At 54.1% G+C, this 16,357-nt stretch overlaps 1 protein-coding gene across 1 annotated transcript in view; it reads left to right on the top strand.

Moving 5' to 3' along the window:
• Positions 1 to 8,728: 8,728 nt before the first annotated feature.
• The window catches only part of UNC5B (unc-5 homolog B (C. elegans)), a gene marked incomplete at its 5' end in the record, with an annotated part of 13,494 nt that continues 5,865 nt past the window's right edge, over positions 8,729 to 16,357 (top strand). Inside the window, 5 exons of the mRNA XM_010158221.1 lie at positions 8,729 to 8,950; positions 12,260 to 12,403; positions 14,376 to 14,479; positions 15,155 to 15,335; positions 15,889 to 16,056. Coding sequence (XP_010156523.1) covers positions 8,729 to 8,950; positions 12,260 to 12,403; positions 14,376 to 14,479; positions 15,155 to 15,335; positions 15,889 to 16,056 — 819 coding nt within the window. The remainder of the gene's footprint in view (positions 8,951 to 12,259; positions 12,404 to 14,375; positions 14,480 to 15,154; positions 15,336 to 15,888; positions 16,057 to 16,357) is intronic.

Genomic DNA, 16,357 nt, shown 5'->3' with positions numbered 1-16,357 from the left:
TTTTAAAACTTCATTGCTCATTTGAACAGCAGCCCCTTTCCCCCCCCACCCCCCCCCCCCCGAGAGAGATTACATCTTGCACTTGATTTACTCTAGTTTGAATGATAATTAATAATTCCTTGGACACTCTAGTGTTAACCGGGGCAACAAGTCCCTGTTTGTTCCCTGGTTTTCTTCTCCCTTCTCTCTTTTCTTGTTGAAATTATTATTCTTTTCACAACAGAAACACAGTACATGCCGTACATGTGAATAAACAGCGTATTACCGCATTATCCGCTGCTGGCTTTTTTTCTTTTATGAGCCAAAGCAAGTAAATAAAAGTTCATATAATTATTATATCCATTAAAAATAACGCCGTAGCTCAGTAAACACGACACACTCTACAAGAGTAACACGACAATGGAATTAAAATAGCACAAAGAAAAGTGTCCGTGCCCGTAACAAGAACCAGCGCTAGATGAAATTTGGAGATAGTTTTCAAACAGAACTGCTTCCCTGAAGGAAATGTATAAAATAGCACAAAAGAAGCGAGCACAATAGAGTGTATTTGCTACATAATTCCTCCTCCTTTTTTCTTTCCTCTTTTTTTTTCTTTTTAATTCATTCTCCTTTCCGTGGGTATTTACGAGGATTCGCGAGGCTCGCAGCTCCGCTCTGTTAAAACCAGAAACAAGGAACAATTTACTCCAATCTGCCTATGCTGTGGTATAAATCTATATAATGAAAAATGAAGAGGTTTGTACCATAAGGGATCTCAGCTGTTTACACTTCTCAGGAGGCTTCGCCTTTGATTATCATAATCATAAAGATAAACAAAAGAGTAGCAGCTCCATAAATACCCCAGCGTAATGCATAATCAACAAGATAAATCTCTCTCCTCCGAACTGCCAGCGAGGGGAGTTGCTGGCAGAGCCGGGGTGTTTCTCCCTGGATGGTGGTGGTTGGGACTGGGGTCGGATCCTTTTAGCCGCCGTGGCTTGCGGTGATGCAGGGATGCTCTCGTGGGATGCGGGACGTCCCGTGCGAGGGTACCCTGCTTTTAGCTTTCCTCTCGGGCTGCTTTGCAAAAGCCTGACCTGGGAATTTAGCTAAAGAGATTTAGTTTGAGTTTTTTTGGGCCGTTGCATGTGAAAACACCCTTGGTGCTGCCCGGCTCCTCTTTCCTGCCCTTCCCTCAGCACAGACTTTGCTTTCTCTGGGTTTTTTTTCCCTTGTCCAGTCCTGGTTTAATAAAGGTGCTCAGCGAGGGAGGCCGGCTACAGGATTCTTGTTTGGCTGGGAGAGGAATCTGCTTATTTTTTTTTCCAAGGGTGTAATTAGGGCTGGCTGAGCACACCCCCTCATTACCCGCTCTGGGGAGGAATGCTCTCTAATTATAACATTTGCCTGCCGCTGGGCTGAGGGAGCTGCTAACCTGTCTGGGATGCTGCCACAAAATGCTGTCCTGCTGTCTGCCCGTCCCTGGTGTCCCCTGTCCCAGGCTGGGTGGGCTTCAGGAGTTGCTGGAAGTGATGGCATGGAGGGACGGGGCTCACCGGTGGCTGGATTTATCCTGGGGGGTGATGATTTGGCTGGAAGGGAAGCAAAGGGACTATAAAACTCCGGGGAAGGGCAATTGATGGAGAAAAATGAGCTGGTTTGTCATGCTTTGGGAAGAAGGTTAAGTGATTCTTTCCAAATGTAGTTATTAATAAAAGATTGGTGAGACTAGAGAGGCTCTGTTGCGTTGCACGGGGCGGGAGCAGGGGGTTTTGCCTGCAGTGCCAGCGTGTCACTCTCTCCGTGATGCCCCCGAGTCCTGCTGCTCCATACGGGGCCGGGGGGTTCCCCAAAATCACTCCGTGTTTCTTTCCCAGCCGGTGGGAGCGGGAGGGGGGGGCTCCCCTTTCTGGGGAGGCAGAGAGGAAGACCCCAAGGTAGAGCAACCTTCTGCGGATGCTGGCATGCTGCAACCTGTGCTTTGTGGTCCAGCCTTTGAGTTACCGTGGTGTGTGCTTGGGGGAGGTGTCAGACGCCGCGGGGATGGGCACCCCACAAGCACATCACTGGCTGGATGTTCCCCCTGGCTTTTGGAAACCCAACCTTGCTCCAGTCTGGAGGTGCGACGCTGGGTACTGGTGTTTACCTGCACACCCCAGTTTGCCCCCTGCTCAGTTTTTGGCCTCGTGTGGCTGGGTCTATGGGCAGCTCGGGTCCGTCTCATCCCACCCTCTTGGTCCTGCCACAGAGGGAGGTGTTAATGAGCACTGTGCTGAGTTAACGAGGCCGGGGGTTACATCAGCAAGTGGCAAGCAAGGACTCGGAGGTGGTGGTGGCCCTCGGGACTGTGGTGCTGTGGGCCTGTTACCTCCCCTACATCTCATTTTTCCTCAGCACTTCCCGGCTCGCCTCTCAACCCGTTTTAAACACGTCAGAGGGTTTCGAAGGCGCAAAATTTTGCAGGCCCTGTGCAGGGAGGGAGCTGGGGAGGAAGGTTCAGTCAGTGCAAGGGGCTTCAAGTCTTCCAAACCCATCCTCAGCGACACCCTTGATGTTGGGGCATCAGATGCATCCCCGGAGAAGGGGTTTTGGGCCGTGGATTTGCCTTTAAAGACGCTACGAGCCGTTGGCACCTCCTTGGTGATGGGGTTTCCTGTGGGGTGACTGTACCAGTATTCAGGAGGCTGGATTTGTGCGATGGGGAGCAGAGGAAGGAGGACAAGTGGATGCTTTGGGGAGAGAGGATGCTTATGGTACTTTTAGGAGGAAAAACTTGTCTGAGTTTTACTGCTGGACCGAAAATTATCCCAGGAGGGCACTCTCTGATGGGAAGCCCTGGGGAACAGGGTGATGCTGATTCCCCCTGAACTCCAGGATGGACTGAAATGTGCTGGGATGAGGACTGCATCCCATGTGCTGTCCCTTTCTCAGGTGGGGAAGTCCCTGCATCCCGCCACGGCTTGCAATGGGGATGTTCTCTATCCGGTGGGCATCCTGGCATGGAAATGAGCCGTGCCATGGCTCTGGCACCACAATTTGCTGGTGCTTAAATAGCAGTGGCACTAATCCCTAAATGTGGCTGTTCCTATGTTTCCCCTGGAGGCAATAGGATGGAATTTGGGATGGGGGGAAGGCCCCTTTCCAGACCTTCAGACATGTCCTTGAGCCAAGCCATGGCCAGAGGATCCCCGCCAACTCAGACGCCAGAGCGGGAGCCATCCCCCTTCCCGCTGCGGGGGTTGGGAAGGCAGTCAGCTCTTCTCCTCTGGTGCTGGAGATAAGCTGTCACATTTTTTTTTTCCATTTCTACAGGATTTCTACCCACCCGTCAGGCAGGAGTGGGTTTAACCGTGTCCTCTCAGGCCTTTGCCTGCGATAGCACTCGCCTCGAGACAGGTGTGGGGTGGGGGAGATGGGGGCAGAGAGGGTTAAGAGCCCACTGCCACTGAGATTGGGAGAAACCCAGGCATCCTGTAATCCTTACATCGAATTCCTGCCTGCCCAGTGCAGCAGGGAGGGATGGATGACCACGGGTGATGGGAACCGGGCTTCCACGCTGCTAATGCTCCTGTAATCTTCCAAATATTTGGAGGGATAACAATTGCAGGAGAGAGGATTTTAACGCTTTCCTGCAGAGGTTTGCTCAGCCGTTGCTGCAAGGGGAATTGCTTTCTGGGCTCGTCATCCCTTGTGCCGTGTGTTTTGGGGTGACGGAGGTGGGGCTCGTCCCCGGCTCGGGTGCTGCTCCCCATGCAGGGTGGTGGTGTTGGTGGGTTGGGGTCATCAATCTTCCACCGAGTTGCAAACCCCTGGCTGCAAACATCTGCACATCACCCCCCAGGGAACAGATGCTCGGATAATCCAGCTCAACGCCAGCGGATTAAAATGTGCGACAAGGGACGGGGGAGAGGAAGGAAATCGTCAGTGCCTATTCCCCTCCTCCCGTTTCCGTCTCGCTGCTCCTACCACGCTCATCCTCGGGGCTTCAGGGTTTGGTCCTGCTTCAGGATTTGGTCCCACTTCAGGGTTTGGTCCCGTGGATCGAGCCCGGAGCTGCCCTCCTTGTCTCTCCTCCCCCAAATACATATATAATGCTAAAGTCAGTGCTCCAGCCCATCCCTGCAGCACCCGACTGTGTGCCCCCAGTAGTGTGAGACTGTGGGATGCTGACAGCCTGGGACTTCCCAGAAAAAAAAACCCAAAAGGGAGCTGGGAAGCAGGCACCCACCTCCAGCGGGAAGGAGGGAAGCCAGCAGATGGGAACCCCCTGTAGACGTCTGCCAGGGAGATGATGATTACAGTCAGTGTAGAGCACTCTCAAATATTTATTAGTTTGTCGCTGCTGGGAGTTTCATTGCTTGTCTGATTGCCGTACTGGAAATCCCGGCTGTGCACGGCTCCTTCCCTGGCTTTGCATGCACAAGTGTCTCTCCTGTATGAGCTGCTCCTGCGGCCAACGGGCCAAATTGTCCCCTCGGGTGGGATCAGAGCCGCATTGGGCAAAGCAGAAGCGGCCTCCGTGCACGTGTGGGTCAAAGCATCCCTTCCCAAGGGTGGTGCTTCCGGCCAGCTCCTTGCCAGCACCCGTGCAAACCCTCCTGCCGACAAGGGCGGTAAGCAGCATCCTCCACTGCTATTAAACCATCCGAACATCCCAGAGGATACCTGCGAGCTGGGGTTGGCTGCCTAGCCTGGAGAGGCCAGAGGAACCTCCAGACAATCACAGGGGGAGGCTGTCCTAGCAGAGGGTATCCTCTCCTATCCTTACAAGGTCATTTATCGACATCCTTATTACTCTGGAGCAGACCAGAACCTTTCCCCAGCCCCTCCATCCTCTGCTCTTTCACCCCAGCACCAACAGCACCTCGTGCTGGAGCTGTGCCCTATGGGAGAGGGACCCCACGGAGGTGACGGTGTTGCACCACCAAGAAGGTGCTGCTGTTTTGTGTTTTCCAGTTGCTGATGGATAGTCAGGACAGCCGGGAGCAGCAGGCATTCCTCCACATGGCACGAGTGGGCGTGATTTCCGCCCCCACCGACTCTATGTGGATTTTTTTGGGGCGTCCCCTATGACCCTTAGCAGAGAGGGGTTTCCCATGCGGCAGGTGGCCAAGGGGTTGGGATGGGGGAAAGAAAGGCTGGCTTGATGGCTGATGATAAATGCGCCCAGCATGGTTCTCCTCTCTTTTCTCATCCAAAGTCCCCGTTTTTCCTCTGCCTTAATTCTTCCCCAACACATTTAAATACCCGTGGCCGTATCGTGCTGGAGCCAAATGCCCTGCCCAGCTGCAAAGGCTTTTCTTCGGCCGCGTAGGGCTGGTTTCTGGGTGGAGAAATCAGCTCCCCCCTCCCTTGCTTTGCTCCTGTCCATGAGCGGGCAGGAGCCTGGGGGGAACGGTGGGCTTGGAGCTCTGCGGCACAGCCCCAGTTACAAGTCTGCCACAAAAACAAACACCATCTTTTTCCCTGTCTCCTGGTGGAGCTGCTTTTTTGGCCCTAGATCTCTCTTGGCCAGAAATAAAAGATCTCTCACTTGTGCTAGGTTCACAGGATTTGAACTTTCCCAGCAGCCAAAATGCTCTTCACTTTAAAGGTTTGTGGTTTTTTTGGGTTCAAACCTTTAAACCAAGCAGGTTTTATAGCCACCGAAAGCAGAAGCTGATCGGACTGGGGCTGGGAAGATCATCCTGTTCTGCCATCCTCATCCCCAAAGTCACTGGGCCCCCTTGGAGACGAAACCTGAAGCACTGAGCTAGAGACCCCCAGCATGGATTTGGGCAGACCCCTCTCATGGCAGGGGGCTGGATTGGACCCACTGATGGGGGATTCGGTGGACTTTTGGTATCGCTAGTGGAGTTTCAGCCCCGAACCCTGTGCCAGGAGACCAAGGTGGCTCCCACCTCAGCCCCAGAACATCACCCAACACGCTGCAGATGAGCCCGGTTGAGTCACAAATCTGGGATTTTCATCCCTGTCGGGCCCTGACTCATCCCCTCCCCACTCCAAGATCTTCTCATATGCCCTAAAGTCTTGTTTAGCATCACCAAAGTGGCAGTGGGGGGGGAGAAAACGTGTCTTTGGTATTGGAGAGGAGGACCTCTCCTCACCTGCAATTTTGGGTCAGGGGACACATGCACTTTGGGGTGTTGCCTTGCCAGAAGAAGCAAGCCCCAAAGGGTTTTTGCAAAAATCACCACCTTCGGGGATGTCAGGTCCTCCTGAGTCACCCTTATGGTGCTGTGTGGGCTGCAGGACTCCTCGCCTGCATCCTGGGGTGATATGTCTGGTTGGGGGAGAAAGCAAAAAAGGATAAAACAAAAAAAAATAGGAAGAAAGAGGAGAAAAAAGCAGCTGGCACAGTTATAGAAGAAAAACTTAATGGGGAGCTTTGTGCCCGCGTTACGGCCAGGGATCATATATCCTGGAGTAGTTATAATCTCTGCCACTGCCCTCGGCGGTGCCTGGAGAGGTGGGGGGGGAGCTCCGCTCTGCCAAGCACCCTTTGAGAGACTAATGGGCTTCAAGTGTTTACATTCCCTATAGCAAACCTGCTTTCTAAACCCACCTGCCCTCAGAGCTGGAGAAGAAAGCCCAGGAGCCACCCCAGCCCCCAGAAGGGTGTCGAGCCAGCCCCCCGGGCACCCCACTAGCAGGTTTCAGAGGATGCTCCACAGGGTACCCAAGCTCGGGTCCGGCTCTGCAGGTTGCACACTGCATGGGATGTGGAGAACGTTGTTTCGGAGAGGTTTTCACACGCGCCCATGAGTGAAGTTTTGTTGTCTGCCTCGGTTGCCAGTTGGATTATCTCTTGCCAGCCCCCTTTGCCAGGGAATTTAGGTTTGTGGCATCGAAGCAGGTTTAAAAAAAAAAAAAAAATCAACCAACAAAACAACTACTCAGTGGATGCAAAATCAAGTAGTAAATTAAGGCGGAAAAAAAAGGTGTGTTTGCTGCTGTGATGCGGGTGAGAGGCAGGAGAGGGGAGCAGGACCGATGGCCTGATGCGGGCACAGGGAGAAGCGTGGGACCGCTCTGGAAAGGGGCACTGGGCAAATGACAGGTCTGCGGATGAGATGGGGGAGCAGCGGAGAGGTGGGCAAGAGCCAGCCAGAAAGAGAGAGAAATTAGCCCGGAGTTTAATTCATTAGTTCCAAAAGAGCAGTTAATGGATTATGACAAACGTCCTACCGCTCTCCCTTAGTGCTGTGTTAAATGGAAATGGAAAGTCAATTTTCCTAAATGGATTTTAAACGACTGACCTCTTGTCTTGGGGTTGGGTTTTTTTTCCCCTCACTGAGGTTGTTTTTATTTTTGCTTGGGAAGCAGCATGGTCATCTCGTTTTCTTGATGCATCTGATGATTATTTTTTTCTTCCTTCTCCTTACATCTCGGGATTCTCTGATCCTCTCCATGCAGCGTTGCTCCTTGCCAAGGGTGATGGAGAGAGTGGGCTCCTCTCTTCCTTGCCAGCTCCGGAGACGGTATCGCAGGGCTGGGGATATTTACTGTTTTCTTGCACGCTGCAGTGCCAGGAGTTGAGAATCACAGCTCTCGCTGGGGAAAGAGAGGAGGAGGAAAAGCTCATAACTCTTTCAGGTGTTAAAACACACAAAAAAACGAGCCTCATGATGTGACCTGACTGCTAGCGAGACGCCCAGAAACAACAGGTTAAAGCAGTAGCATCCCAGCGCGCGTGTGTGTGAGCTGTAGCGCTCCTGCGAGATTTGGGGTTGATCTTTATGGGCAAAGTGATTGGAAACAGGTTGCCTGTGCTGGATGCTGCAGGCACTCCTCGACGTGGGTCACAGCGTCTTCTCGAGCCGGTGCTGGGCACGAGCCACCGCGAGGCTGCCGTTCCTCAGGGGTCGTGTCCCTGGGTGAGCCCCACGGTGCTTACCCCTCTGCAAGACTTGCCGTGGCCTGGCCTGAGCAGATGTGTCCTCTTCTTATTTTTGCAACGAGCTTGTTTTTGAGAGCAAACCAGCAGGAAGGTGGAGGTCACCAGCGTACTGACCCCTTCTGGTTTCGGGGGTGGGATGGTGTGAGTCCTGATGGCATTTTTGAGTGATGTTCTCTGGAGGTGGCCGGGCTGGAAGCGGTCGCAGATGGCTGGTCCCCATGGGCTGTGCTGGTAGGGGCTGCTGGTGCCCCCCACCCTCCTGTGATGCTCAGATCCAAGCATTGGCAGGGGATGAGATCCCAAATGTGGCTCCACCAAAGAGCAGCATGGGTGAGATGTGTGCCGTGGTTGCGGTCAGCGTTCCCAGCACAAGTCCTGCCAGTGTTTTGCTCCAGGCATTCCCATGCATTCCTCAGGAAATGTGGGAAGGAGGCTTGGGATGGGGCACAGCAGCTTCTCTGGAGCTTCTCTGTGTCCCCATCACCATTCCTGGGGTTGGATTTGTTTTGCTTTTTACCTGGTGGTCTCCTCCAGTGGGATCACCCAGGATTTAGGGTCAGCGAGGGCTTGGGGTAGGGTTGGGAGCCTAATACCCAGGTGAAAGCAGCCTGGGCAGGCTGCACCCCACAGCAGCAGCTCTCTAGCCAGCAGAGACTTGTTTTTCTTTTTTGGGGAGCCTCCAGCCCCCTTTTGCTTATTCGAGCATCTTCAGCAGAAGCTGCTGATGACACCACCACGTGTTGGGCAGTCCTGGGAAGGAAAGGGAGGGATGAAGCAGTGTAGACAGGAGTTGCATCCCGGCTGGGACGGGACTAACGGCACCTCCCAACCCTCTTGCTCCCCTGGCAGGGCTGGAGTACAGCGACGTGCTGCCTGACTCCTTCCCCTCGGCCCCAGCGGAGACCCTCCCTCACTTTCTGCTGGAGCCACAGGACGCCTACATCGTGAAGAACAAGCCGGTGGAGCTCGTCTGCCGCGCCAACCCTGCCACCCAGATCTACTTCAAGTGCAACGGGGAGTGGGTCAACCAGAATGACCACGTCACCAAGGAGAGCCTGGACGAGGTCACCGGTGAGCAAACCCATCCTGGCATCCCCCTGCCTGCCCTTCCCCTCCCTTTTTTCCAGGCACTCGAAGCAGGTTTAACCACCCTGGAAGTTATTTTCCTCCAGGTAGATCAATAGGTCTCTGATTCATTTATATCATTCCCAAACGATTGCCCCTTTCCAGACCATTGATGAAGGCATGACGATGGTATGGGTCACCGCACCCCACAGGAGCTTGGGAAAGTCAGCCTGCACTCCTGCACGCTTACCCTTTTGCAGGATTTGGGGTTGTTAAACGGGATTTGAAAGGCAGCATGTTTAAAACTGGTTAAAAAAAAAAAAAAGGAAACACCTTCCTAGAAAATGCCTACTCAAGACGTAGGAGTCATTGTCACGAGGGGTGGCAAAGGCTGGCAGCTTACTCACGTTCGCAAATGGGATTAGATGTTTAGTGGGTAATGAGAACATTCGCAGGTAGGATCTGAAATGCCTTTTAATGGCAGGTGAGCTCTGCCCTGCCTCGGAGGACAAGTCAGCCGCTGGCTGCCTGAAGGGGAGGGCAAGAAGGTGGTTTAGGCACCTTACAGGGTGTCTTATTCCATAGGATTGGGCACCACAGAGCTGCTTGCCCTGTGCTTTGAAACATCCCAGCATGAGACCAAGGCTTGGGGGTTGGATATATCATGTAATCAGGTAGATTTGCTAAAACCAGGACATTTTAGTTCAGCTCCCACCTTTCCTGCACCAATTTTGGTACCTGTGTCCTGGTCAGGAGAGGAGGAAAGTGGTCACTTTTCCAGGTTAAGATCTATTCTTGAGCCTGCAGCATCCATCATCTCCAGAAGGCTTTAAACCAAGGCAACCTTCTGAACTGCTGCAGCGTTGGCCCCAGAAGGCAGGCTGGGCTTAGAGGGGGGACTTTGTCAGCTTGGAAGAGCACAAGTCCTTTTACAGAACCTCCTCTTGTCCCTTTTTTCCCCACCCTTGCCCTTCCCCAGCATCTCCTTGGCTCTTCACCTGGTGCTAACCCTGAGCCAGTCCTTGCTGGGGTGCAAAGGTGTGTGGGGAGCACTGTCAGCACCGTTTTTTGGGGTGCATCTCCACCTCCCAGCTCTCGCAGAGGCCAGATTTGAAACCCTCACTGCTCTAGGGCAGAGTCGGTGCCGATCAGTGACCGAGCAGCCTTCGCTGAGGGGTTATTAATGTATTTATAACATGTGGTTGAGCCAAAGGTTTGCGCACCCTGCGCGCGGCAGCAGTGGGTGCTATGGGGCTGAGTGTTGATCCAGGACAAGGAGGGAGCAATGGACCCCGCTCTGTTACCCTCCCATCTATCTACAGGCTGTGATTAGGAACTCCCTGGTCCGGTGGTAATATCTTAGCAGTGTGGTCCAGCCCCAGATGGATTCCCCACCCATTAACGTGTCTAAAAGCTCACTTTATCCTCTGGCTTGCCACAGCATCTTGTAGCAGGGAGTTTGATGGCTTAGCTGTGTGCAGCATGGGAAAAGCGCTGTATTTCTGGCTGCACCACTTGATCCACCTCTTGGGTGAATACCCCTTACCGAATAACCTGCTTTGTGCACCTCTAGAGCCAAATAGGCTGGAGAAAACATAGGAGAAAGGGAAGAGAAAAGTCTGCGCAGCAGGAGCTTGCCCTTTTTTAGGGGGAGACTCATTTGCTTTGGGCCAGCATCTCCCTCTCAGATCCCAGTCTGCAGATGCAGAACGTGTGCCAGCAGTCTGGGGAGGAAACGGCACACACCACCTTCACCCAGGCTTCAAAGATGGTTTTGCTGCTATCAGTGGACAAACCGGTAATGCCTTCGGTACGGAGGCGATGCTGTGCATGTAAAACTCCGCCGGCGTGGGCATATCTGCCCAACAGCTAGGCTGAGAAAGGGAGCTGGAAACAGAATGGTTTGCTGTGCTAAAAACTCTGCCTCTTCAGAGGGAAAGCTGCTGCAAAGGGCAGGGGGGAGAGCTGGCTGCGCAGCGATGGGTTAACCTGGTTAGGCAGTCGCGGCTTTTTTGAGTTTTCTTGGATAAAAGCTTGGAAGAAGGGACCTTTAAAAAAAAAAAAAAATAAGGCAACTTTTAAGATGACGTGTCTTGAATGAGCCGGGCTTGGTAACTGCGTCTGATCCAAAGCATTTCATGCGGAAGAAAGCAAAAATAGGCCAAGTCAGAGAGGATAATTCAGCCAGACAAGAAGGGATAGTCGGTAAGAGCGGCTGTGTTTGGATGCCTGTAAGACATTTAAACAGTCACTCCTGTGAGCCGTAAGCTCAGTCTACAGTTTTGGGTAGTCTTTGCTTCCGGGGCTTACAGAGATAGCAGGGCATTTGCAAGATGCTCCCCACTTTTCCAGGGCTGCTCAAGCCACCCCAGCGGGGCTTTCCAGAGAGGCAAGATGGTTTTGAGCCATCTCTCTCTTGGGTCCTTCTAAAAGCCCTGATTTTTCAAAAAGTGCTTGGCCCAAACGCCTGCCTTTTCTTTTTTTTCCCTTTGCTCTTAATAATGTCCAAATAAATTGTATTTCCTTGGTGCGCGTTTGTCAGCTATTCCGCAGGAAGGTGACAGGGAGAAGGTGATTGCTCCTCGCAGCACTGGGAGCAAGCTAACAAAATTACAGCTGGGGAGCAGGCGGCACTCTATCGCCATGAACTTGAGGCCTTTTTATAAATAGAAGGTGCAAAAAACAAGAAGGGCAGGTACTGCTGAAAATAAGGAAAAGTAAGCCCGGAGCCCGTGTCCTGGATGTGGCGGTGCCACCTTTGTCATTGTGCCATGGCCAGGGTGTCCTGGCGGACTTCACTGGGGTGTTGATGGAGGCATGTAACCCTTCCTGGGATCATTGGGCATGAAACGCCATCATCCTTGGGTGATTTCCTTAAGATCTTTCATTTGTCTTGTTACGTTTGGATTTAAATGGCAGCTGGCAGATGGTTTCTCCACACAGCAAAGCCTCGGAGACATCCTTCAAACCCAGGGGATGGGAAGGGGTCTGGGCATGTACCCGGGGAGAGGGCTGGTGGAGGAGAGTGGTGCCTCTGGAACTGGTTAAAAGCTCCTGGTGCTGCCCAGCTGGACCAGGGGGAAAAGAAGACAAGACTCTTCCACTGCCCTGGCTTTGGCTCCAGGTCACCCTCCGGAGGCAAGTCTCCATGACATGCAGAGGTGCCGAACTCAGATGTTTCGGAGATGCCTCCAACCTGCTGCCTCCGTCTGTGAGCTCAGTGCATCCAACAGACCCTCTTCTTGAGTGCTGCCTCAGTTTCCCTCCTCCCGGCTGCTCCTGCTGCGCTCATGCCATCCCTCTGTCCCCTTCCAGGGATGCTGGTGCGGGAGGTGCAGATCGAGGTCTCCCGGCAGCAGGTGGAGGAGCTCTTCGGCTTAGAAGATTACTGGTGCCAGTGCGTGGCCTGGAGCTCGGCGGGCACCACCAAGAGTCACCGGGCGTACGTCCGCATAGCGTGTAAGTGCCCGGTACGCGTAGCGCTCGCTCAGATGCAGTCCCTCTGCGGCGCTCCCTGCACTGCCTCCATGCTGTTTCCTGTAAATGAATGCTTCTCCCACCTTCTTTTCCGCTTTGGGGGCCCAAAAGTGTCTCCAGGGGGTACAACCCACCGACTCTGAGGTGTGATCCGGGATCCCAGGCTGAAAAAGCGGTGGCTTCATGCCAGGCGGGTGCTGCTCCTGGCAGCAACGCCAGCTGAAACAGGGGCCGAGGCTGTTCATTCCCAACTTCCCGAGAGACCCCCAAGGCGTGGGGTGTGCAGCTGAGCGGGGTTGGGCGTCTTCCAAAAGCTGGCTCCCCGTTGAAAGCAGTGCTTTTTGATCGGTTGGAGATGACCCATCCTTGCCGGATGGTCCCGGTCTTAGCTCCCCATCCCAGCACTGGCTTTGTGTCTCAGCGGGCTTCGTCCCAACCTGCCTGGGAAAGGCACCGTGGCGCTACCTGGGTTAATACCGCATTGCCCATCAGCGTGCTCAGCTCTTCCTGGCGCTTTATTGTCGTTAATAACCCGGCGGTTAGCACCTTGCACGCTTCGCCTGAATCAGCGACTCCGTGTCCCTGGAGCCCCTGCTGTCATATGTCACTTCTCTAAGCTGCTGTTTGTGGGTGTCAGCCTGATTAAGGGCGAGTTAATCAGGCTGTTACCCGGCTGAATTTGCTCTCTTAGCAAATGAGATGGCAAAGCTATAGGAGAATGGCCAGGCTTCCCCGGTCGTAAACAGATTTTGCTATTAGAAGGCTAATAATTCAGCACGTTATCCCCAACAGAGGTGGCTGGTGAATCAGCTACGCCGCTGATTTAGTCTGAACGGGGAGAATGTTAGGAGTCACCGGGCTGGCTGCTTGGCCCTTTTGTCTGTTCCCAGCCAAGGGTTTGGTGTTTCTCAGAGCCAAGCGGAGAGGAACCCAGGGCTGGGTGCCCTGCACGAGTGGGAGCTGCAGCCGGAGCAGGCTGGGTGCTCTAGCAGAGGATTGCAGCACCACCTAGTGATGCTCCTGCTCTTTCCAAGGCTCTGGAATGCGACCCCTCTATGTCTCCCTGGGGGCTGTGCTGGGCTTCTCGCCTCTTCCCCTTTCCCCAAAGCACTGGGTGAGCCTGGCTTTTCAGCAGAGGCTGTTTCGGCACTGGGTTTCCAGCAAGTCCGGGGATGTACAAGGGTGCTGGGAGAGGACTTTTTACAAGAGCCTGTAGTGACAGGACAAGGGGTAATGGGTACAAATTGAAAACAGGGAGGTTTAGATTAGAGATCAGGAAGAAATTCTTCCCAGAGAGGGTGGTGAGGCACTGGAACAGGTTGTCCAGAGAAGCTGTGGATGCCCCATCCCTGGAAGTGTCCAAGGCCAGGCTGGATGAGGCTTGGAGCAACCTGGTCTAGTGGAAGGTCTCCCTGCCCATGGCAGGGGGGTTGGAACTGGATGAGCTTTAAGGTCCCTTCCAACCCCAACCATTCTGCGCTTCTATGATTCTATGTGGCTCAGCCAGGACCGACTGGGGCAGAGCTGAGCAACAAGCCCCCCATAGCCCTGAAATCTGGGGATTCGCTTCAGCGCCCACATGGGAGCTGAGCTGTTGTGCGAATCTCATTCCACATCCCCTTCAGGAAAGAAAGGTCCTGGTGCAGAGTCCAGAGAGGAAAACAAAGGGAAGGGTTGAAGAAACAGTGGTTAAGCTGAGGTTTAGCCCCAAAAGGAAAAGACAGGAGGGGGTATAAGCCTGCAAGCGTGGGAAGGAGGAAAGGCATCGTCCTTGAGCACCACGTGCTGTCCCAAATCCACCCTGAAAAGATGGTTCCTTCCTCCCAGGACGTGTTTTGCTCCAGCTGTGTCATGCCAGAGGGATTTCCCTTCTCCTGGGCTCCCCGTGCCGAAGCAATGCTCGCTCCCTGCCAAGATAACCCCGCTGCTAACCCCTGGCATTTCCTTTCTGCAGACCTACGGAAGAACTTCGACCAGGAGCCGCTGGGCAAGGAGGTCCCGCTGGAACACGAGGTCCTGCTGCAGTGCCGCCCGCCCGAGGGGGTGCCGCAGGCAGAGGTGAGCAGCTTGGAGAGAGGGGCATCCTCTCCCGGTGCTTTGCAGCCAGGGAGGGACGAGGCACGTCCTTGCAGATGGCTCGCGGCCGTGATGGATGGCCTGGCGCCGAGACCGTCAGCTTTCATTATTCAGCAGAATTGTTTATTTTGGGCAGCGAATCTGTTATTCTGACATCTAATAGCACACATAACCTCGGCACCTGCTCAACCCACCTCTCCCACGCTTCCTGACGTGCCGTTAACCTGTTAGAGGGAAGATCTAAGGAGGAGGCACCCTGTGTGAAGAGGAGCAGTCACAATCAAGAGCCAAGGGCTGGGAAAGTCAGTACAGATGGGTTTCCCTGGCACGGTAGTGGCGCTTTCCCTGCCCACAGCTCCGTCAGCCCGCAGGAGCTGCGTTTTGGTGTCCATCAGGGCTGGTGAATTCAGCCCCTCCAATCTGGGGCTTGTCCTTGCCCACACCCACGCTTGGTGACGTTATCGACTCACACCCTTCCCAAAACAGCTTGGTTAAGTGGTTGTGTTAGCTTTTGGGGGGTGCCTCAGAGACCCTTGTCGTGTGGAGCTCGTGGAACGGGCATTTCCACCAGAACCCACGTGCTTTTCCTGGCTGAACATTCAGTTCTCGTTCAGCTTAATCACCGCCCTTACCCCATCCCTTCCTTTGCATTGCCAGGTGGAGTGGCTGAGAAATGAGGATGTCATCGATCCCACCCAGGACACCAACTTCCTGATCACCATCGATCACAACCTCATCATCAAGCAGGCCCGGCTCTTGGACACTGCTAATTACACCTGTATGGCCAAGAACATCGTGGCCAAGCGCCGGAGCACCACGGCCGCCGTCATAGTCTATGGTACCAGCCCTTGCTCCTGGGAAGGGGGCCTTTGCTGACAGCCATGTCTCCGAGCCAAGGGGAAATACGGGCACTTTTTGGGAGTGGTAGGCGTGAACCCCACCAGGGCATTGGATTAAATTAAGTAATAGCCAATGTCTGCAAAACAGGTACCTCTACCAGCTTGCACAGGTTATTAGGTGTAGGTGTTTGCAAACCTTCTGGGTTGAGTATGGAGGTAGGTGGAGGTTGGACCCAGGCAGATTGCTTTCGCTTTCAAAGCAGCTGACAAGCTGCATTTGGCTGAACTTTCCTATGAAGCCAAAGATCTGCTGTGGCCAGGTGCAAAAATATTTGCAAAATGGGAAAAGGACCGAAGCAGGCTTGAGTATCTTGTGCACAGGATGCACAACGCGAGGAGGAGTTTTGTGATTTGCTTTTCATGAGGGTTAAGCTGTTCCAGGGTGTCGCAGAAGGTGTAAGGGCAGAGGACCCGGTGATCCCTAGGCGTAGCGGCGGTCCCTGCCGAAACGGGCTCCGTTGACGCGTTAACGCTGTCCGTCTCCCCTTGCAGTGAACGGTGGCTGGTCCACCTGGTCCGAGTGGTCTCCTTGCAACAACCGCTGCGGCCGAGGCTGGCAGAAGCGCACCCGGACGTGCACCAACCCCGCGCCGCTCAACGGCGGCTCCTTCTGCGACGGGCAGCCTTTCCAGAAAATCGCTTGCACCACCCTCTGCCCAGGTAAGGCAGGTTGAGGAACCTTGCCCACACAAGGGTTGCATGGTCCACTGGTGCTCCCCAAGGAGACAGGGGCTCAGGAGACCAGTCCAAAGCATCTTTCAGTCTGCCAAGACCTGAAAGAGCTGGAGGTGTCCGCAGCGCCACAACAGAGCTGGGTTTGCTGGGATAACGCTCCCCGAAGGTCTCTGGAAGCCCTGAGATGGGCACGGGCACCTTGCTGCTGCCGGAGCCATCCCGGCAGTGGGGAACAAGCCCCGAGGCCGTGCCGAGGGATGTACCCACACGCCTGTGTTTGGTGACC

Source organism: Eurypyga helias, unplaced genomic scaffold, assembly GCF_000690775.1.
Source record: "Eurypyga helias isolate BGI_N326 unplaced genomic scaffold, ASM69077v1 scaffold1969, whole genome shotgun sequence".
NCBI lineage: Eukaryota > Metazoa > Chordata > Aves > Eurypygiformes > Eurypygidae > Eurypyga > Eurypyga helias.
This window is presented reverse-complemented; position numbering and strand designations above follow the sequence as displayed.